Source organism: Heteronotia binoei, chromosome 1 (assembly GCF_032191835.1).
Source record: "Heteronotia binoei isolate CCM8104 ecotype False Entrance Well chromosome 1, APGP_CSIRO_Hbin_v1, whole genome shotgun sequence".
In the NCBI taxonomy this organism is placed as follows: domain Eukaryota; kingdom Metazoa; phylum Chordata; class Lepidosauria; order Squamata; family Gekkonidae; genus Heteronotia; species Heteronotia binoei.
Genome location: NC_083223.1, coordinates 127385526 through 127409479, shown reverse-complemented (window position 1 = coordinate 127409479; position 23954 = coordinate 127385526). Strand labels below are relative to the sequence as shown.

Here is a 23954-nt window from a genome sequence, read left to right as displayed (position 1 = left end):
CTTTTGATTTAATTTCAACCCATTGGTTCTGGTCCTACCTTCCGGGGCCACAGAAAACAATTCAACACCATCCTGACAGCCCTTCAAGTACTTGAAGATGGTGATCATATCACCTCTCAGCCACCTCCTCTCCAAGCCAAACATCCCCAACTCCTTCAACCTTTCCTCGTAACACCTGGTCTCCAAACCCCTCACCATCTTTGTCGCCCTCCTCTGGACCCGTTCCAGCTTGTCTATATCCTTCTTAAAATGTGGTGCCCAAAACTGAACACAATACTCCAGGTGAGGTCTTACCAGAGCAGAGTAAAGCAATACCATCAACATCACATGATCTGGACACTATATTTCTGTTGATAGAGCCCAAAATTGCATTTGCCTATTTAGCCACCACATCACACTGTTGACTCATGTTTAGCTAAGACCCCTAGATCTTCTTCTCACATACTGCTGCTAAGACAAGTCTCTCCCATCCTATAACTATGCATGGGATTTTTCCCACCTAATTGCAGAACTTTACATTTATCCCTGTTGAAATCCATTTTATTGGTTTTAGCCCAGTTTTCCAGCCTGTCAAAGTCATCCTGTATCCTGTTTCTGTCTTCTACTGTATTTGCAACCCTCCCAATTTAGTATCATTGGCAAATTTAGTAAGCAATCCCTCTATTCCTTCATCCAAATCGTTTATAAAGATGTTGAACAAAACAGGTCCCAGGACAGATCCTTGAGCCACTCCACTTGTCACTCTTTGGGTGCGATCTGTCAACCAGTTACAGATCCACCTAATGGTAACAGGATCCAAACCACATTTTACCATCTTGTCAACAAAGATAGTATGTGGGACCTTATCAAAAACCTTACTGGAATCAAGATAAACGATGTCTACAGCATTCCCCTGATCCAGCAAGGTAGTCACTTTCTCAAAAGAAGAGATCAGGTTAGTTTGACGTGACTTGTTCTTGAGAAATTCATGCTGACTCTTAGTAATCACATCCATTCTTTCTAAATGTTCCAGGACTGACTGATTATTTGTTCTAAAACTTTTCCAGGTATAGACATCAAGCTGATGGGTCGGTAGTTACCCGGATCCTTTTCCCCCCCCTTCTTCTCCTGATTGTGCCTTTGCTAAATTGTGGTATATATTTTATCTGAGCTTCTAGGATTGTAGTTTTAAATAGCCTCCAAGCTTCCCCAAGGGTTTTGATCGTATTTACCTTTCCTTTCAGTTTCCTCTTCACATGCCTCCTCATCTCAGAGAATTTACCTCTTTTAAAGTTGAAAATGGTTGTGCTGGTCTTTTTGGGCAACCCCCTATTTATACTAATTGTGAAATCAATAACATTATGGTCACTGCTCCCAAGCAGAGCAATCACTTTTACATCTCTCACCAGGTTTGGGGCATTGGGATTTCAACGTCCATGCTGACGATGCGGCGTCCATACAGGCACAGGACTTAGTGTCCTCCATGGAGACACTGGGACTCAGCCAGATTATATCGACCTTCACACACCAGCCTGGGCACACGTTGGATTTGGTTTTCGGTGCAGGGATAACATCTGATCTGATATCTATCATTCCAGTTTCATGGTCAGATAATTATGCCCTGAAAGTCCGATTTGACTTGCAGCCCTCCTCCTGGTTAGGCGGCAGGCAAATTTACGCTCACTCTTGGAGCCAATTGGACTCAGAGTGGCTTCAAGAAGCTCTGTGGGATCCGACGTCCCCTGGTGGGTCGTTAGTGGAAGACTGGTATTCCTGGTTCTCTGCTGCCATTGACAACATCACCCCCCAGCGCCCTCTTCGTCGCCGTACCAAATCAGCTCCATGGTGTACCCTGGAGCTGAAGATGATGAAATGGCAATTTAGACAGCTAGAGCAAGTATGGCGGAGATCTTATGACAAGGAGTCCAGAACTTCTTATACAGCATTTATGAAAGCCTATGAGAAGGCAGTGAAGTCTGCGAAGAAGGAATTCTACGCAGCCTCCATTGCATCTGCAAAGTTGCGCCCGGGCCAATTATTTAGGACAACTCGATCATTGACTACAATGCCTATGGGCAATTCAAAAGTTAGAGAATTGGATATAGGCTGTGAGGCTTTTGCGACCTATTTTGCAGATAAGATCTCGACTCTCCGCCACAACCTCCTGGCCATGATTGATACAGTACGGGAACTGTAAGCCTGTTGCCTGTCTTCGGGTCCTATACTGGATCATTTCAGCAGTCTTAATAGGGAAGGTGTGGGCAAGATCTTGATTGCAATGAAGCCAACCACTTGTCCACTAGACCCATTTCCATCCTGGCTTATTAAGGCGGGTGGTGGGGGAGGATAACCAGGGCTCATTAGCCAATATTATCAATCTATCCTTGGAAACAGGGACATTCCCGGCTAAACTTAGAGGCAGTGGTCCATCCACTTCTGAAAAAACCAGTGGTCCATCCACTTCTGAAAAAACCAGCAATTCTCTAACTTTTGAATTGCCCATAGGCATTGTAGTCAATGATCGATCCAGGAAATTACAGGCCAGTCAGTCTGACTTCAATACCGGGAAAGTTGGTAGAAACCATTATCAAGGACAGAATGAGTAGGCACATTGATGAACACGGGTTATTGAGGAAGACTCAGCATGGGTTCCGCAAGGGAAGATCTTGCCTCACTAACCTTTTACATTTCTTTGAGGGGTGAACAAACATGTGGACAAAGGCGACCCGATAGATGTTGTTTACCTTGACTTCCAGAAAGCTTTTGATAAAGTTCCGCATCAAAGGCTCCTTAGAAAACTTGAGAGTCATGGAGTAAAAGGACAGGTCCTCTTGTGGATCAAAAACTGGTTTAGTAATAGGAAGCAGAGAGTCAGTATAAATGGGCAGTCTTCGCAGTGGAGGACGGTAAGCAGTGGGGTGCCGCAGGGCTCGGTACTGGGTCCCATGCTCTTTAACTTGTTCATAAATGATTTAGAGTTGGGAGTGAGCAGTGAAGTGGCCAAGTTTGCGGATGACACTAAATTGTTCAGGGTGGTGAGAACCAGAGAGGATTGTGAGGAACTCCAAAGGGATCTGTTGAGGCTGGGTGAGTGGGCGTCAACGTGGCAGATGCGGTTCAATGTGGCCAAGTGCAAAGTAATGCACATTGGGGCCAAGAATCCCAGCTACAAATACAAGTTGATGAGGTGTGAACTGGCAGAGACTGACCAAGAGAGAGATCTTGGGGTCGTGGTAGATAACTCACTGAAAATATCAAGACAGTGTGCATCTGCAATAAAAAAGGCCAACGCCATGCTGGGAATTATTAGGAAGGGAATTGAAAACAAATCAGCCAGTATCATAATGCCCCTGTATAAATCGATGGTGCGGTCTCATTTGGAGTACTGTGTGCAGTTCTGGTCGCCGCACCTCAAAAAGGATATTATAGCATTGGAGAAAGTCCAGAGAAGGGCAACTAGAATGATTAAAGGGCTGGAACACTTTCCCTATGAAGAAAGGTTGAAACGCTTGCGACTCTTTAGCTTGGAGAAACGTCGACTGCGGGGTGACATGATAGAGGTTTACAAGATAATGCATGGGATGGAGAAAGTAGAGAAAGAAGTACTTTTCTCCCTTTCTCACAATACAAGAACTCCTGGGCATTCGATGAAATTGCTGAGCAGAAAGGTTAAAATGGATAAAAGGAAGTACTTCTTCACCCAAAGGGTGATTAACATGTGGAATTCACTGCCACAGGAGGTGGTGGCGGCCACAAGTATAGCCACCTTCAAGAGGGGTTTAGATAAAAATATGGAGCACAGGTCCATCAGTGGCTATTAGCCACAGTGTATGTGTGTATATAAAATTTTTTGCCACTGTGTGACACAGAGTGTTGGACTTGATGGGCCGTTGGCCTGATCCAACATGGCTTCTCTTATGTTCTTATGTAAAAAAGCTTTGGGCCCAACAGTCCTGGCCAATTACAGCCCAGTCTCAAATTTACCATTCCTGGGTAAGGTAATTGAGAAAGCGGTGGCAAAACAGTTTCAAGCATTCTTGGAGGATAACTCTACCCTTGATCCCTTCCAGTCTGGCTTCCATCCTGGTCATGGGACAGAAACGGCTTTGGTCGCCCTCACAGATGACCTTAGATGGCACCTGGACCAAGGCAGGTCAGCGCTGCTGTTGTTGTTAAATCTCTCAGCAGTGTTTGACACAGTCAATTGTGATCTAATGACCCACCGCCTTGCCGACATTGGAGTTCAAGCGATAGCCTTTCAGTGGCTCTCTTCCTTTCTCCATGGTCGGGGACAAAGGGTGGCAATTGGTGAGCAGAACTCGCTGCGGCACCCACTTGAATGTGGTTTGCCGCAGGGAGCAATTCTCTCACCAAAGATGTTTAACATCTATATGTGTCCCCTTGCCCAGACTGCCAGAGGTTTGGGGGGGGGGGTTGTCACCAATATGCAGATGACACCCAGCTCTATCTGTTGATGGATGGCCGGCCAGATGCTGCCCCAGACTATCTAACCAGGGCCTTAGAAGCCGTGGCAGAATGGTTGCAGTTAAGCTGGCTGAAGCTTAATCCAACTAAGACGGAGGTCCTGTACCTGGGTCCGGGGGGGGGGGGGGAGGGAGGAGGCCAGGATCGGGCATCTGACTTTCCACCTTAGATGGTGCCCCTTTTGTGCCAGCCCAGCAGGTGAGGAGTTTGGGGGTGATACTGGATACCTCCCTTTCCATGGAGGCCCAGGTCACTGCAGTTGCGCGTTCTGCCTTTTATCATCTTCAGCAGGCCAGGCCGCTGGTGCCCTATCTGACCTCTCAGGACCTAGCTACAGTGATTCATGCAACGGACGCTTCCAGGTTGAACTACTGTAACTTGCTCTACACAGGCTTGCCCCTGAGACTGATCCAGAAACTCCAATGAGTGCAAGGCGCAAAGGCGCGGCTTCTGACTGGATTGCCTTTACGGGTAAACAGTCAAACAATGCTATGCGCATTGCACTGGTTACCGATTGAGTACCGGATCCGCTTCAGGGTTTTAGTATTGACATTCAAAGCCTTACATGGCCTGAGACCGACGTACCTGAGGGACTGCCTCTCCCCATATGAGCCCCGAAGGCAGCTACAATCTGTCAATCAACATCTTCTGGTCATCCCTGGCCCAAGCATCGTCCGTCTTGCCTCGAACATCCCGGTGGAATCAGCTCCCGATGGAGATATGGGCCCTACCGGATTTGTTACCTTTCCGGAGGGCCTGTAAAACAGAGCTGTTCCGCCAGGCATTCGGCTGAGGCAGGCAGACGCCCCTGGGCTACTGCCTAAACCATTGGTCATCCTCCCCCACAGTGATCTGAACAGTGATCTGAACTGCCATATCAGGGCCACTAATTTACCCCAATCTGTATTATCAGTCCGCCACTTTGTTACGCTATACTGTATTGTGTGCTATGTTAATTGTATTTATTGGCTTTTATTGGTTTTTATTGGTTTTATTGCATTGCATTTATTGCATTATGTGTTGATTGTATATGTATGTGATCCACCCTGAGCCACTTGGGTTAGGACAGAATATAAATGAACCAAAATAAATATAAATAAATAAATTACTTAGCACCAAATGCAGGATTGCGCCACCCCTGATAGGTTCTGTGACCATCTGCTCCACAGCACAGTTATTGAGAACATCTAGAAATTTCATCTCCTGTCGGCTTTCCCCCAAGATTTAGTTTAAAAACTGCTCTGCCACCTTTTTTATTTTAAGGGCCAGCAGCCTGGTTCCTTCTAGGAACAAGTGGGGACCGTCTCTTTTGTACAGCTCCCATTTGTTCCAGAAAGCATCCCAGTGTCTAACAAACTTAAACCCTTCCTCCCTACACCATCATCTCATCCACACATTGAGACTTCTAATTTGTGCCTGTCTCTCCTGCCCTGCACGTGGAACAGGTAGCACTTCTGAGAAGGCTACCTTGGAGGTCCTGGCCTTAAGTCTCCTACCTAGCAGCCTAAATTCTTCCTCCAGGACCTCACAACTGCATTTCCCCACATCGCTGGTGCCAACATGCACCACGACCACTGGTTTCTCCCCAGCACTGTCTATCAGCCTATCTACAACAACGTAATGTCCGCTACCTTCGTACCAGGCAAGCAAGTCACCATACGATCAGTACGTGGTTTTGCCACCCAGCTGTCTACTTGCCTAAGGATCGAATCACAAACTACCAAGACCGCCCCCTCCCTGCCTGCCCAGGGATGGTTCCTTGGCGCGAAAGGATACCCGCTCACCAACTGAAGAAGAGGTCCCTTCTGAGGGTGCATTCCCCTTATCCTCAGCATGGTGCCCTGTTCCCTCTAGACCCTCATGTTCCCTGGCAGCAACGGTGCTGCCATGTTCAGAGTGGGGCTCATCTAACACGTCCCCGAGAGTCTTCTCTGAGTGCCTAACTGACTGTCTCTGCTTCTCCAAATCAGCCACCTCAGCCTCAAGGGTACGAACTCGTTCCCTGAGGACCAAGAGCTCCTTGCATCGAGCACACACCCAAGACTTCTGTCCTGTGGGCAGACAGTCATACATGTGACACTCAGTGCAAAACACTAGAAACCCCCCATCCCACTGTTGGCATTCTACTTTTTTGCAAATATTGTATAGCTACTTTTAGTTTTGTTTAAACTTTAAAAAATTCCACTTGCATAAAAACAAATGTTAGTCTGTGATGTCAACTTTACAAAACTATAGGAATACGTTCTATAAAGTGTTGCAAAAAACTGAACCAAACTGTTTCTGGAGAAACTTTGTGATGTCATAGAATATTTTTATGCAACAGAACAAAACATATTTCAAAATCATTTTAGATGTGTCTTTTTATTAGTTCTACTCTACAGAGAGACTTCAGTGGTAAAAATATCCTGCCCTTTCTAAGTATCGACTTGTGTAACAGGTCTAGCTTCCAGAGGGCTGTACATAGTATGCAGCCCCAAACCTGATACATCTACAAGCTCAGGTCTCTGACAAGTACTTGGCAAAGCATCCCATCAGACACTTGAAATATTAATTTGTGTACAGACTTTCAGCCAGATCTCACTGAGATCTTTGCTTGTGACATTAAAAACTTGGCTTATAGTTTGTATGACCATGGAAGACAATCAAATTACAAGCAAACAGTTGCAGCAATAAAAGTGAAGGATATGTACAACCATGCACTCAAGGAGAACCACTCCTCAAGGTAGGAACAATAAGTAATTAGACTGAAAGTCCAGTACAATATGGAAGCCTTGGATATCAAGGCATTAGCACACAGCACCTGCATGTCCCCTTCTTCACATTCTTTTCTGTATTTCCTTGGAAGAGTCTCAACTTCTCTAATGTCTTCCATGGTAACTTGCTGAGGAAGAACCTCAAACAAGGATGTCAAGTACATGATAATGGATTTCTTGTCAGGAAGTTGTACAGCAACATCTGAAAAATAAATGTTTATTGGATGTTCTTATAGACAATTATAGTGAAATCATGCCCAGAGCACAGAACTACTTTTACTTATTCAGTTACATTTATGTTGCAAATACCTTGTATAACCATATCTATAAATGTTCTAGTGGGCTGCTGTGTTATCTGTCATCCTCACCAACAACTTACAGTTATCAGTGAAAACCTAACTCACATATTTCTACTAATGAAATTGTAGGCATCAATTCCCCTCCCACCATAACACTATTTCAAAATACTGTTTTATCATCCTCAATTGATACTTGCAGCAATTTGGAAGAGAAGGCTTTTTCACTACTTGAATCAGCTTAACACAGATTAATTAGTATCATTATGAAGATTAGGGAAATTCTATCAGCTGGTCACAAAACCGCAGAGATTATGAGTTCACATAAATAACATGCAATATGTTTTTTCAAAGATCCTAAATGATCTGGCTGCACTGTAATAGAATCCTACTTATATAGAAAACCAATCTCAAACAATTAGAATCATGTATAAACGCTGCTATCATATGTACACAAGACACAACTACTAGGTAGCTACATTAAAAATAAAGCAAATAGTGTAATATGAATACTCCACTGCATAGCATTATACTGTACCTTCAGGATCTAATAATTTTTCTATCCCCAGGTGATTTTTAGCTATGTTGAAGGCATGCTCTAGTTTTTCAATAGGGGTCATTTTAGTTATTCTATCCCAGCTAAATAGTTCAGGTCTGAAAACAAAGAACATGAGAATAAAATAATTACCAAGTTCATAAACCTAGAAATTGCAACCACAAAAACAAACAACCCTGTTTATATAGTACTTGGAATGTTCAAAGTGATTTACATACATTATAAGGACAAAAAGTCAACCCTGCTGTTCATCTGGTCCAGCATTTTGTTTCACATAGTGACTAACAAGCTGTCCTAAAGCAAAGAGGCCAACGAGCACAGAAGGCAGTGTTCCCTTGATGCTACCTTTTAGCACTGGTTTTCAGAGATAACTGCATATAAATAAGTTTTCCTTTATTCACTATGGCTAGTAGCCACTGATGGACCCATTCTCCATCAATCTGTGAATTCCTTTCTAAAACCATCTTTGCTCATTGTCATATGTGCTGTGCTATACATCCATTAGCACTGAATTCCAGAACACAATTCTTCGTTGAGTAAAGTACTTTCTTTAGTCCATCTTGAATCTTTTGCCATGAACTTTAACAGGTGTCTGAGTTCTCGTATTGTGGTATCTTCCACAATTTGATGTGCTTACAATCCAACCCAACAACCTTTATCCAGATAAACAAGTTGCGACCAAAAGTCAAAGAAAACCTTCAGTCTTAAGGTAGCTAGCTGGCTATGAGTTACCTGTTCCAGTCATGACAATTTTGAGCTGGAATTGAGTAAAAAAAAAAAAAAAAGGTAGTCCCCTGTGCAAGCACCAGTCGTTTCCAACTCTAGGGTGACGTTGCTTTCACAATGTTTTCACAGTAGACTTTTTACAGGGTGGTTTGCCATTACCTTCCCCAGTCATCTACACTTTCCCCCCAGCAAGCTGGGTACTCATTTTACCGACCTCGGAAGGATGGAAGGCTGATTCAACCTGGAGCTGGCTACCTGAACCAGCTTTCGCTGGGATCGAACTCAGGTCGTGAGCAGAGGGCTCCGACTGCAGTACTGCAGCTTAATCACTCTGCGCCACATGTGCTTTTTCCTCAGTACATATCCACAAACAACAATATTAGTTTTATCATCAGAAGTTTCATTGCTTCAGTTAGCACAACACTACAGTACTGAACTTGAAATAAAGCAAGAAAGAAATTATTTACCTTTAATTTGTATATATGAACTAATGGGATATTAGTATTCATCTCAGGTTTAGTTAAAATTCTAGAAATTCTTTTACTTTTTCCTACGCATTTTTTAAAAACAAAAGCCATTATTGCCATTAGCTGTTCCTTACTCAAATTAACAGTCACTACGCAAGAAAAAGCCATCTCTCTCTCTCTCTCTAGTTAATATATGCCAAGTGGGCTTTAGAACAATTTCAAGTATTTTGTTTTCTGGAAAATAGGAGGAAGAACAAAAGGCTTCATGCTCAAAATGTTGGGAATTTTCCTTCTGTTATCATTCGTTACTGGTATTTAAAAAAAAATTCACATGAAGCAATATTCATCCCTCTGATACAAATATTCTGAAAATATTTATTTCACTAACACAGTATTTTACAAGTATCTATTTACCTGTGTCTGTGAATCACCGCATTGAAGGCAAGTCCATCTGACCAGCTTGTGGTGAAGTTTAGAACATTGACCTGACTATAAGGCCTGGTAGACTGTCTCACCCAGCTCAATAGGATTTTTTCACTGTTTGTTTGCTGCAAGTCTGACATTATATCTTTCATAACATCTTTGACCTGAAAGAAACACACATAAAAGGTCTTCAAGTACATATATAAAACATGGGCCTAAAATATAAACATATACATCTAGGTTCTTAAAAGGAGAATCAACCAAGCCTATGCACCCCAGCAACCAAATCATCATGCCTTGTTTTTTCTTCCCTCCTCTTCCCACTGTGTGAACCCACAAGAGAGATCTATATGTCCTCATCTGCAATTTACCCCTACTTCCCTTTGCTTTTAACCTATACCTTGGCATTATGCTACTTTCCTTTTCTCCTTCTATTCCTCATGGACACATTTGGCTACTCAGTCTCCCTAGAACTTTATGATATGTCCATTCAATCTTTTTGTCTCCATCCAGTCTTCCCCTTTTTACCATATCTACAGCAACTACTTTCACTCTTCTTTTCCTCTCCTTGGAAACACCATATACACATTTACAGGTGGGGCCTGCTTGTGCTAGCAATGGGGTGGGTAAACTAGTCAAAATAACCATTTCCACTAGGAATTGTTCCTTTTTTCTTCACTGCCTTCTGGATTTGTATGATTTTTACTTCACGATCTGCCTCCTCTCCTAGGAAGCAGAGAGTGAGTATAAATGGGCAGTCTTCGCAGTGGAGGACGGTAAGCAGTGGGGTGCCGCAGGGCTCGGTACTGGGTCCCATGCTCTTTAACTTGTTCATAAATGATTTAGAGTTGGGAGTGAGCAGTGAAGTGGCCAAGTTTGCGGATGACACTAAATTGTTCAGGGTGGTGAGAACCAGAGAGGATTGTGAGGAACTCCAAAAGGATCTGTTGAGGCTGGGTGAGTGGGCGTCAACGTGGCAGATGTGGTTCAATGTGGCCAAGTGCAAAGTAATGCACATTGGGGCTAAGAATCCCAGCTACAAATACAAGTTGATGGGGTGTGAACTGGCAGAGACTGATCAAGAGAGAGATCTTGGGGTCATGATAGATAACTCACTGAAAGTGTCAAGACAGTGTGCGTTTGCAATAAAAAAGGCCAATGCCATGCTGGGAATTATTAGGAAGGGAATTGAAAACAAATCAGCCAGTATCATAATGCCCCTGTATAAATCGATGGTGCGGTCTCATTTGGAGTACTGTGTGCAGTTCTGGTCGCCGCACCTCAAAAAGGATATTATAGCTTTAGAGAAGGTGCAGAGAAGGGCAACTAGAATGATTAAAGGGCTGGAGCACTTTCCCTATGAAGAAAGGTTGAAACGCTTGGGACTCTTTAGCTTGGAGAAACGTCGACTGCGGGGTGACATGATAGAGGTTTACAAGATAATGCATGGAATGGAGAAAGTAGAGAAAGAAGTACTTTTCTCCCTTTCTCACAATACAAGAACTCGTGGGCATTCGATGAAATTGCTGAGCAGAAAGGTTAAAACGGATAAAAGGAAGTACTTCTTCACCCAAAGGGTGATTAACATGTGGAATTCACTGCCACAGGAGGTGGTGGCGGCCACAAGTATAGCCACCTTCAAGAGGGGTTTAGATAAAAATATGGAGCACAGGTCCATCAGTGGCTATTAGCCACAGTGTATGTGTGTATATAACATTTTTTGCCACTGTGTGACACAGAGTGTTGGACTTGATGGGCCGTTGGCCTGATCCAACATGGCTTCTCTTATGTTCTTATGTTCTTGCTTCCCTATCTGCTACTATATTCAGTAAATATCAATCTAGTTACAGAAATCTTTGACTTTCTCTCTTCTATCATCCCAAGGGCACACTTGTTTATATGTAGATGTATGATCTGCCAAGCTAGAGATAGGGATGAATACATACAGCCAGATGCATGAGTTCCTTCCTTCCATATTTTTCCTGAGTGGCAGTAAAACTATTCCATATACCACCAACTTTCTGGGCTGTTCAGGAACTCCTTTACTTTTATTTGGGAAAGGACAAACTACATTTTTGTCATTGTTTTACACAATGAGCACAGCTTGGCTTCTCTATCTCACATCCAGAAAGATCACCTTAGTTCAAGCATAAACTTGCCTTGTGCTACAAAGATACAGCAATGTTAGGAACCATTTATCCCACTCTTCAAATAACATATGTAATACCAATAAATCAAACTTGATTGAGTTCACCTGAAAGCATGACTAGAAAATTAAACATGGGATTCAAGATCAGAAGTATTTCTGATCTATTTTATTTATGAATTCACAGTCAATGTGGGATCAAAAGCTAAATTAAAAAATAACCTCTTTGGTTATGTTCAAGCTCTACTTTGCACACATCAGTGCTCTCTTTGTCTACAGCTACAAGACATATGATCCACATTATAAGCAGTTCTTATGCTTTCAGGACTGGTTTACTACGTGACACAAGAAAACTGCACTTGCCAAATGCATCATATGGCCCTTTAGGTTACACGAGAAATATTATAATGCAAATTCATTATTCATGCAAGCTTGAAAGAAAACAAAGCACCTGCTTCCCTTACCTGCCAGTGCAAAATTATGCTCCACAGTAACCCAAGAGTCAGTTTGTGATTTCCATCAACAATGTCAGTTCCTCCTATGTTCACCAACTCCACCTGAAAACATTATAACATCTATGTTAAATACTAATTCTTAACAATTTTAGTTCACCTCATCCCTTCCCCATCTAAAGTATTTATTTTGTATTTCATTTCAATTTTCAAGCAAATGGTATAGATAATGTAATTTTACATTTTAAACATGCTGTCAAAATCATGTGCATGTCCAAGCAGGCATTCAAATTACATTTACAAATCAGTTTTCATTCAAATATTTAGAAATAAAACAAAAATCATTATGCTGAGGTCCAGTAGACCACAGATACTATTACCAAGGGTGTCTAGAAATATAATTGCACAGTAAGCAACATGAGGGAGCTTCCTGTATACATCACAAAAGCAGAAAAAACATTCCTGAACACTGTCACCAGTACAGGGAGGCAGTATGCCTCTTTAAAAGCCAATAAAATACAGACATATACACGCCCTTCCCTGCTCACCACATCTCACCATAAAATGTTTGCTCTACAAAGATACAAAATGAGTACTCTTACTCATGAATAAAAACTTTGAAAAGACATTGATAGTGGGAGGCAGCAGAGTAAGAATTATGAAGGAGTTGCCAAGGCAAGTGATAAGTGATAGAAGAACATATAAAAAACTGACAGAAAAATTACGGGACAATGAAATGAGGTTTAGGTGGATAATACCTGAAGGTTTGAGTTTTGAACTTCAGGGGAAAAGAATCACAATTACAAATGCACAGGAACTGTGTAGATTTTATGAACATAAAGAATTTGCACCTTGATGGATTACAAATTATTGTCTTGGAATGTAAATGGACTAAATTCACCACAAAAAAGAACAACATTTCATTGGATTAAAAAGCAAAATTGTAATATAGTTTGTTTACAAGAAGTGCATATTAAACAAAAGGATTACAAATTTTTATGGAATAAACAATTGGGGTTAGAATTTTTTTCATTGGCTGAACAGAAGAAAAGGGGAGTGATTTTTTATATTAAACAAGAACTGGAGCCAAAATTAGTGTTTAAAGATAAAGATGGAAGATTTGTAGCAGTAGAAATAATATTAAATGCAAAAAAACCGATGTTATTGGGACTGTATGCGCCTAATGGTGCAAAGGATGCTTTTTTAAAAGACATTATACAACAATTTGATGAACTGACTTATGACCAAGTTTTGATAATGGAAGACTTTAATGGAACAATTAAGAACTCTCTGGATAGGTCTGGGGGGGGGGGCGGAATAACAAAGAAGGAAAATTGCCAAAGTCTTTTTCTGAATTGGTCAAACAAGAAAATTTGGAGGACATATGGAGGAAATTTAACCCTGAAGTGCGGGACTATACCTTTTTTTCAGCAAGACATAAAACTTTTTCTAGAATTGACATGTTGTGGGACACTAAAGACTTAGGTCTTATAACAAGGAAAATAGAGATTTTACCTAAAATTGGGGCTGACCATAACCCAATAATGCGGATTACAAAATTGTCTAAGAAGTTGAGAAGATGGAGACAGAATGAAGATTTACTACAGAATAAAGAAATAGTGACATACCTAGAAAATGAAACTACAACTTTTTTTCAAATGAATGATAAAGAGCATATAGAATTTCAGATGGTCTGGGATGCCTATAAAGCAGTAATGAGAGGAGTATTGATTACCTTGAATAATAAAGATAAGAGAGCAAAAGAAAAATAGTTGTTGGACATTCAAAATGAAATAAAGAAAAAAGAAGGGGAGTTGAGAAAAAGGCCAGGGAAAAAGAAAATTATAAGGGAAATTACAATATTACAATGCAAATGAGACATTTGTTAAATAAAGAATTGGAATGGAATTTGAAAAGACTGCAGCAGAAATCTTTTGAGGGAGGAAATAAACCTGGAAAGTATTTGGCTTGGCAACTGAAGAAAAAGAGAGAAAATAAAATTATTAATAAAATTGTGGTAGATGGAAGAGAGGTGGTTAGCCAAGAGGGAATAAAAAGAGAATTTTTTAAGTATTATGCCAAGTTGTTTAAAAGTGTCAAAATAAAGAAAGAAAAGATGGATGAGTATCTACAAAAGATAAAAATAGAACCCTTAACAGAAAATATGCAAAAAGTTTTGAATGATCCAATTGAAAAAATAGAAATTGAAGCTGCAATTAATGCAATGAAAAACGGAAAGGCACCTAGGCCAGATGGATATACAGTTAAATATTTTAAAACCTTTAAAGATGAGTTAACACCGAAATTGCAGAAGCTGATGAACATGATAAGAATAAAAGGGAAAATAACAAACACATGGAAGGAAGCTGTTATTTCGTTGATACCAAAGGAAGATAGAGATGTCACGAATGCAAAAAACTATAGACCAATTTTGTTATTAAATAATGACTATAAAATATATACAAGAATCTTGGCAGAACGGCTTAAACAAGATTTGATAAATTTTATAAAGGAAGATCAAGCGGGGTTTCTTCCCAAAAGGCAAATAAGAGACAATATCAGAAATGTTGTAAATATTGTAGAATATTATGAAAGACATCCAGAAAAGGAAGTAGCATTATTCTTTGCGGATGCAGAGAAAGCATTTGACAATTTAAACTGGGACTTTATGTTTATAGTAATGGAGAAAATGGAGTTGGGAGAAAGCTTTATAAGAATGATAAAAGCAATATATACTGAACAACATGCAAGGCTATGTATAAACGCAGACCTTACAGAAGATATGATAATTAGCAAAGGTACAAGACAAGACTGTCCGCTTTCCCCATTGTTGTTTATAATGACTCTTGAAATATTACTGATGCAGATCCAAGAAGATAAAGAAATAGAAGGATTAAGAAAAAAAGGATTTACTTACAAATATAGAGCATTTGTTGATAATATAATGTTTATAAATGAAAACCCCATACAAGTCACACCTTTGTTAATAGCCAAAATACAAGAATATGGTGAGTTGGTGGGACTTTGTATTAATAAAGAAAAATCAAAATTTCTATGAAAAAATATGCAAGTAAGCAAGCAAAAGGAGTTACAAAAGCTAACAGGTTGTGAAGTTACTTCGAAGGTAAAATATTTGGGTGTGGAGATAACAATGAAGAATATTGATCTATTTAAAAATAATTATGAGAAGCTATGGCATAAAATGGATGAAGATATGTTAAAATGGAACAAACTTAATTTGTCATTGCTGGGTAGAATAGCTGCAATTAAAATGAATACTCTACCAAGAATAATGTATTTGTTTCAAACTATTCCTATTGTGAAAGAAAGTAAACGATTTGATAAATGGCGAAGAAAAATTTCAGAATTTGTGTGGGCTGGGAAGAAACCAAGGATCAAAATGAAAATTTTGACAGATGCAAAAGAGAGAGGTGGATTTCAACTACTGAATTTAAAATTATATCAGGAAGCAGTTTGTTTAGCGTGGATAAAATAATGGATAAAGCTGTTAAACAAAAAACTCTTAGTGCTAGAAGGTCACAGAAATAAATTTGGCTGGCACACGTATTTGTATTATGGAAAAAAGAAGATGGGTGGTTTTTTCTCTTACCATTATATAAGAAATAATTTGCTAAATACATGAATGAAATACAAGAAATATGGGGATGAGAGAAAAGAGTTATGGATAGTGCCAGCTGAAGCAATAAAAATAACGGCTGAGATAGGTGAAGAAAAGTGGTTGTCATATAATCAATTATTAAAAATACAAAGCAAAATAGAACTGAAAACTGCTGAAGAGCTGAATAATAAATATGATTGGTTCCAAATGCAACAAATAAAGAGTTTGGTGGATAATGATACCAAAACTGAAGGAATAAGAAAAGAACAAACAGAAATGGAAAAAGTTCTGCTTTGAGATAATGAAAAATTAATTTCAAAATATATAAATTGCTGTTAAAATGGTCTACGGAGGATGAAGTAGTGAAATCTCAAATGATTAAATGGGCAATTAATGTAAATAAAGAAATACAGATGGAAACTTGGGAACACTTGTGGAAGAAGTGTAATAGTATTAAAGAGAACTGTTTCAAAATGATGTATAGATGGTATATGACTCCTAAAAAATTGGCAAAGATGAACAATAAGATGCCAGATAGATGTTGGAAATGTAAAAAACATGGTTCTTTCTACCATATGTGGTGGAAAGGGCAAAAAAGTATTGGCAGATGACTCAGCAAGAAATTTCTAATTTCTTGGGATATGAATTTAAGAAAGTTGCAGACTTTTCTGTTGGGATTACAAATTGAAAAGTTTCCAAAAGAAGATAGAACTGTAATTTGGTACTTGCTTTCAGCTGCTAGGACATTATATGCGCAGTTGTGAAAGCAAGAAAAAATACCAGAGAAATTGGATTGGATTATAAAAGTTATGACATGGAGTGAAATGGACAAATTAACAAGAATATTAAGAGACTATGATTTAGAAGTTTTTAAGACGGAGTGGGAAAAGTTTAGAAGATATGTAGAAAAAGAGTGGAAAATAAAAGGACATTGGACAATTTTTGATAATGGTTAAGTTTTAGAAAGAAGAATATAAGTTTTTGTTTTAATAGTTTTAATAATTTTGTCCTTGAAAAGGCAGCTGCTGTGAGAGCCCTCTCCAGCCCCACCCACCTCACAGGGTGTCTGTTGTGGGGGAGGAAGGTAAAGGAGATTGTGAGCCGCTCTGAGACTCTTCGGAGTGGAGGGCAGGATATAAATCCAATATCTTCTTCTTCTTCTATGAGACCATGAGCTACAGGGTCCAAAGTCTACAGAAATTCTCACCCTCGGGAATTCAGGAACAAGAAATACAAGTGCACTCTAATTATAAATGAACTATCATCACAAGTACACCTAAATCTGGGAATTAAGATGTAGATGTGTTGAGTTTTATTAATTAATTCTAGCTTCCAAGTTTTTAGAATACAGTTGAACACAATGCAGTTTGAATGCAGTTTAGGCTTATAGTTACAATATCAACTTTAGTTTTCAGGGAAACGAATAAATAACCAGATCACAAAAACTTACATTGTTCTGATGTAAAAGCTGAAGCACTTTATTTACATTATTCAGGGCATGGACTCTTGTAGATCCACGTTCTTTGATCTTTAAAAACAAAATACATGCTGTTAAATAATAATAAGTAAAACTAAGGTTGATAATTTTGCTTTTATTGTATACTGTTTAACAATCAGCAGTGAGGAAAGGAAGACAAAAAGGAACCCTACTGAATATCAGAATTTTTTTTTTTAAATCTAGTTGACTACGTATCTAATTATTTTACCCAAGCCAAAGTAGTTCTGCTGAAAAGGCTACAGCAACTGCTTTTTAAATAAAGTAATAATTTTAACAGAAATATATGCAATTTAGCTAGACATGTTTTGTCACATTATTTTAACACTCACTGTTATAATCAAGAGCCTGCTGCTACAGACTATAGATATATCCATTGGGGTGGTCTGGCATTCTTTCTTTGAAAAGTAAAGCTCACTCCCACAAGCCATATCACAAACTGATTTGGCTAGTCTCAATTTTGAAAGAGTACTACCATGTGGCTGCTTTTGACTGAAACAAGTCCAAATCTTCTTTAAGCATATGGAACTAAGTGGATGGTCCTTTGGATCCTGACCAAGAAACTTTGTTCAGGGTATAAGATGCCATTTTTCAGCATATTTATATGTACTTTCAAATCATAGTTTATATCTACCTATTCAAAAAAAGAAAACCATCCTACATAAATTGTTCCTATAAATTGAGGAACTGTCCATTATTACATGCCTGTAATTTATGAGAAATAACATTAACACTAACACCTTCTAAAGGTACAAGTGAATCTTTATTATTATTATTATTATTTGTTTATTTATATTCCGCCCGTTCCCCCAATGGGGGCTCAGAGCTGAGTACATAAAATAAAATAAAATCACAATAAAATCATAATGAAACTAATTACAACAATTCATTAAGTACAACAAAATAATTCAGCAAGATGGTATAGCACAAGTAGTACCATAATACAGCACCAGTAGAGCAGTAGGGCAGTAGGGGGAAGCCAACTGATCGATGGATTGATGCCTGCTGCAAGACCACGAGACAGTACGACTTTTCAAGAGATTTTAAAAATAATAATAATAAGGAACTACCAGTATTTAGAACAGGGATGTTAAACATATGGCCCAGGGACAGAACCAGCCTGTCCAGGGCTTTAATCCTACCAGTGGGTAGAACACACCCCATGACACCCCCATCCCATTAAATAGCTAGATTTACTGTCAATTAAACATGTACGGAATCACCCTTTAAATCTAAGAAACAAGAGGGAATACCATGCATACATTTTCCCTCTTTTTTTAAAAAAAATATGCAGGCTGAGGCAAGTATGCACATGTGAAGCTAAATGCCTTCATCCCTCTATTGGTGAAGGAGTGAAGGAGGGGTGAAGAGAAGAAAAGCTGAGTTTGAGAACAGGAAGAGTAGTTTTAACACATGCACAGCTGTATTTAAAGAGATAAATAGGGAGAGTGTGAGTGTACAGTGCAACTGCATTTGCTGGTCCCATCAGCCTCTATTAACGGAGCCCCATCCTCCTTGGCATGGAGGCTGAAAGCATCATACAGGGTTGATGTCCCCCATCCCCCACTGTGGAAACACTGTCTACTCCCTCCTACACAAAAAAAAGTATGCCTGCTTAATCACACAGAAGTCCCGTAATTTCAATAATCTTCCTAGAATTCAGCTCCAGCACACACCTCCCTCTTCAAAGAACCGAGAAAAGTGTCTGCAGGGCAGGGGGAAGAGGGAGCATTTCCTTCTTTCTTTGGGAAAGCCTCCACCTGGCAGGCACGTTAGAAAGGTGGGACTTCCCTTTGGGAGGAAGGGAAGGGCCAATCTGGCAAAGTGGTTCAAAATGGGGGCAGTTTGCTTGCACTGAGAGGCATGGCGAGAGCAGGCGGATTGGTAGGATTGCACTGCTGTTTGTGGACCAGGAGCACTTCCTAGGTGGAGAACTACAGGTGCAACCCCAGAAATTTCCCGCTCGCTTTGCTTTCCTTCCTTGATCACAACCCAGCCTCTTTGCTCCCATCTCCTGCTCAAGAAAAAGAACCAGCAGCTTTGCTGTAGCTGGACTTCTGCAGAATGGGAAAGCCCTTGGCTGTTTATTCCCACAGCCTCCCAGCTAGTTCTGGCTGTGTGGTGCACTAATCTGCTCCTGTAAACAAAGGAAGATTGTAAGATTTCCAAGTCAAAAGCCTGTGAGGCGTCACTTCTACATGCAAGAAGAGTGAGTACTTTATGTTGTCAAAGGCTTTCATGGCCGGAGTTCATTAGTTGTAGATTTTTTGGGCTGTATGGCTGTGGTCTTGGCATTGTGAGGCCTGACATTTCACCAGCAACTGTGACTGGCATCCTCAGAGATATAACCCAGAAAACTGGAGTTCTCTCTGGGTCAAAGTGAGATGAAGATGGTAGGCAGGTAATTTATATCTACTCAGGATGGTGGGGTATGGCTGAGTCGTCATCTTGTAGGTGTTTCCCAGACTGTGACATGCTAATGGAGAAGCTTTCCTGAGGAGGTTCTTTTGTATATGGATTTACTATTGAAATTCTAATCTTATCTGTAGTGCTGTTGTAAGCTGTAGAACATTTTGTGTTTTTTAGGACTGGAAACCATGCCCTATTCATTTTTAAACTCTCTTCCTTCTTGTTGAAATTGTGTTTATGGTTTCAATTGCATCCCTGTATAATCTAACACAGTAATTGGATGTGTTGTCCAGTTTTACAGTGTCTTGGAATAAGATACTGTGTCCTGTTTGAGTTACGCTATGTTCAGCCACTGCTGAGTTTTCAGGTTGGCCAAGTCTGCAGTGCCTTTCCTGTTCTTTTATTCTTGTCTGGATGCTACACTGTGTGGTCCCGATGTAAACCTGTCAACAACTGCAGGGTATGCAGTGCACTCCTGCAGAAATGAAAGGGTCTCTTCTGTCTTTTGCTGATTGTAGCATCTGTTATATTTTTCCTGGTGGGTCTGAATACTGTTTGTAGGTTTTGTTTCTTCATATGTTCTTCCATCTGATCAGTGATTCCTTTGATATATGGCAAAAACACCTTGTTTGTTGGAGACTGTTTTTCTTCAGTTGTTTGTTTAATCCGTGGTTTAATCGCTCTTCTGATTTCATTCTTGGAGTAGCCATTTGCTTGAAGTGCGTGGTTTAGATTACTTAGTTCATCATAGAGAAAATGCGGTTCGCATATCCACCTTGCAGAGTCTACTAATGTTTTGATTATGCCTCTTTTTTGTTGAGGGTAGTGATTGGAGTTTTTGTGTAAATAACAATCTGTGTGAGTTGGTTTTCTGTAAACTTTGTGACTTAATTGAAGGTTAGCTTCCTGAGTAGATATAAATTACCTGCCTACCATATTCTTCTCACTTTGACCCAGAGAAAACTCCAGTTTTAAGGGTTATACCTCTGAGGTTGCCAGTCAAGGGTGCTGGCGAAATGTCAGGTCTCACAAATGTCAGGTCTCACAAGACCACAGCCATGCAGCCCAGAAAATCTACAACAACTAGTGAGTACTTTGTTCACAGTTCCCTTCTCTTGAATACATTCCCTGTTGCGCGAAACTAACACAGCCAGCAAAGAGCCTGGCTAGAACCTACAGTTCTAATAGGGCGAGTGTGAGAAAGGAGGAACCAAAATAAGAGGAATGAATCACAAGAGCAGAGTGGCAGAAATAGCAGCAGGAACAGTGGATCCACAACGTCCCCCCTCCCAAATGTACCCTTTGCTCTCACCATGCTGTACTTCACCACTTCCCACCAAAATAGTTTGGCTTCGTAGGGTTGGCCTTAGCTGGATGCTTGAATTTTTGAATTTAAGCCATGGTAATGTATTGTCCATCCGGGGGTGGCACAGTTAGGGAAGGGAGTGGGAAGTCAACAAGTCCAAACACCACGCACTCCATCCTTCAGAGCAGTCATTTTCTCCAAGGGAGCTGATCTCTGTAGTCTGGAGGTCAGTTTTAATTCCAGAAGATCTCCAGGCTCCACCGGGAGTTTGGCAATCCTATTTATAGCTCCACTCAACAAAGTCCTATTTATGTCAGATCTGGCCTTCATGAGTCTGATACCCCTGATTTAGAAGGCAATCATAGCCTAAACTAGTAAAAGGCCAAATTATCATGAAGTCATGGAAATAGCTTCAAGGTGACACCTGTTCTTGACAAACTTCCAGCTTCGTTTTTCCTTATTCTTAATAATATTATCCACACAGTTGCAATTTTCCAGCATGGCATTCTCTAGGTATTCATATATTATTTCATAAGGTCTTGGACATACCCCTAAATCACACCATATTTTCTACAAAAATGTGTGAGCTTGTACCTATTACTGGGAAATAGTGGACAATCTCACCATGACAAGTATTCAGTTTTATAAACTATTAGTGTATATTAAGCATAGTGAAAACGTCCACATGGCATATAAATGTTAATTACTTATATTATCAATTCCTCTTTAAAAAATGTGGGTCATCTTAGATATTCATACCAGAAGTGAAAGTGCTACATCACATCGGTACTGTGCATGTACAAGATCTAAAATTCTGACCAGTCCCATTAATTTTATTGGGTCACTACCTGAGAGTCTAACAACCGTTAGGAAATGATTACACATGAATTTTCTTCCACTGAAAAACTGCACTGGAAATCCATCAAAGGAAGACTGCATAACTTACATCAGCACAGCTGATTAAATCAGATTCCCCCCTCCCCCCGGTAAAACAGTAGTTTTGTTTTTAACACCAACTGTAAAGACTAAAAATATGTTTTTTTAAAAAAATCTGTCCGGATTCTAAGACAATCACAAAAATCTCAAAGACTACCTGCAAGCTGATGTTTTGATCTACCTGAAGGATTTAAACTTTTTTATTTATTTACAAAACATAGGTCCCACCTTTCTGTCCAATAAGGGCCACCAAGAGAGCTAACAATTTTAAGCAAAGCATCACAAAAACAAATCATAAAACAAATTAAGCCCCAAGCTAAAATATACAAAAAAACAGAAAAAAAAACAAATAAACATAGTGCAGTGAGGAGGAGTTACTGAGAGAACACCAGTGACTCTCCAGAGTGAGGAAACAAAATAAAAAATCTTCACCTGCTGGCAGAAGACAGTGATAGAAAGGGACAAATACATATCTCCTGGTATGGCAGTTCCATCATTTTGGTGTCACAACTGAGAAGACCTTCTCTGGCTTTGCCATCTGGCAAACCTCAGAGCAAGGACACCCAAAGCAGAGCCTCAGAAGATGACCAAGAAGTCTAGTAATTTCATATGAGAGATAGCAGTCCTTAAAGTATGTTGGTCCCAAACCATATAGGGCTTTAAAGGTCAGCACCAGCACCTTGAATTGGAGTCAGTCTGAGACAAGACTGGAATGATATGATTCCTGCCAATCACACTGAACATAAATGTTCAACTACTGTAGGCAAATAACTGTGGCAGTGTACTAAAAAAAAAACCCAAGCTATCAATATTGTCATGCCTGATACAAATTAAATGTTTTACCTACCAGTGGACTACCAGTGAGACCTTCCAAGAGATCCAAGAGTTTCTTCCCATCTCGAAGATCTGTGAACATGTCCTTTATTGGTGGCTTTCCACACTGTAAAACAAAATTAAACCTTTAGTTTTAGTTAAAAGCTTTTAAAGCTTAAGAAAGAAAGCATGCAATAGTGGTTAGAGTGCTACTCTAGGATTAATTTCTTTTTAATTTCTTTAATTTCATTTATTTAGTCAACCTTTCTCTCCAATGGGAAGTGACTTACTTAACTCTCTTTTCCTTCATTTTATTTGTACAACAAAACTCAGGTTAGGCTGAACATATGTGACTGGACCAAGGTCACTCAGCAAGCTTCCAGTCTGACACAGTCATTATACTATACTGGATTCATGGGAAACCGGCTCCAACATCCACTTTGCTGTAGAATTTCACTGGCAACTCTATTCTTTCCTTCACCCAGCCATCATGGGAGTTTGCAACTTCCCCCCTGCTTATTTGCTTATAAGACTGCCTCCATGAAATCAGCCTGAGAACTGCCCTGACAGTGTTTTTACTGGCTTTTTGGTGTCTGAATTTTTTATTTATAACTTTAATTTCTAGGCCATCGTCCCCCAAAGTATTGAGGCTCAGGGCACTGTACAACATCTCATAAAAATATTCATATTGAAATTAAACACAATAGACAATAAAACTATAAAATATCAGTTCAAAATTCACTCTAAGTGGCACCTAGAATGGGCCAAATTAAATTCTCAACCCAGTGGGGAAAAGTGCCAGACTGATTAAAAACTGTTGCTGTCCTCAACCCTAAGCCTGGTGGAACACCACTATATTGCAAGCTCAGCAGAATTGCATTAGGTTCTGCAGAGCATGTATGTTATTTGAAAGCTAGGTTGAAGTTGAAGCTAGGTTGGAACCAGAGCCAAAAAAGCTTTGGCTCTGTTTGAGGACAGTCGGACATTTTTCAGGCCAGGTATCACCAGTAGATTTTTCTCAGCTGAGCATAACTCTCTTTGGGGGATATGCTAGGAGAGGCAGTCCCAAAGGTATACTGGTCCCACTGATAAA

At 40.0% G+C, this 23954-nt stretch overlaps 1 protein-coding gene across 1 annotated transcript in view; it reads right to left on the bottom strand.

Moving 5' to 3' along the window:
- The window catches only part of UTRN (utrophin), a 640548-nt gene that overhangs the window by 506682 nt on the left and 109912 nt on the right, over nt 1-23954 (bottom strand). Inside the window, exons 4-9 of the mRNA XM_060240558.1 lie at nt 22896-22988; nt 17353-17430; nt 12296-12388; nt 9677-9849; nt 8052-8167; nt 7265-7419 (exon numbers count right to left, since the gene is read on the bottom strand). Coding sequence (XP_060096541.1) covers nt 7265-7419; nt 8052-8167; nt 9677-9849; nt 12296-12388; nt 17353-17430; nt 22896-22988 — 708 coding nt within the window. The remainder of the gene's footprint in view (nt 1-7264; nt 7420-8051; nt 8168-9676; nt 9850-12295; nt 12389-17352; nt 17431-22895; nt 22989-23954) is intronic.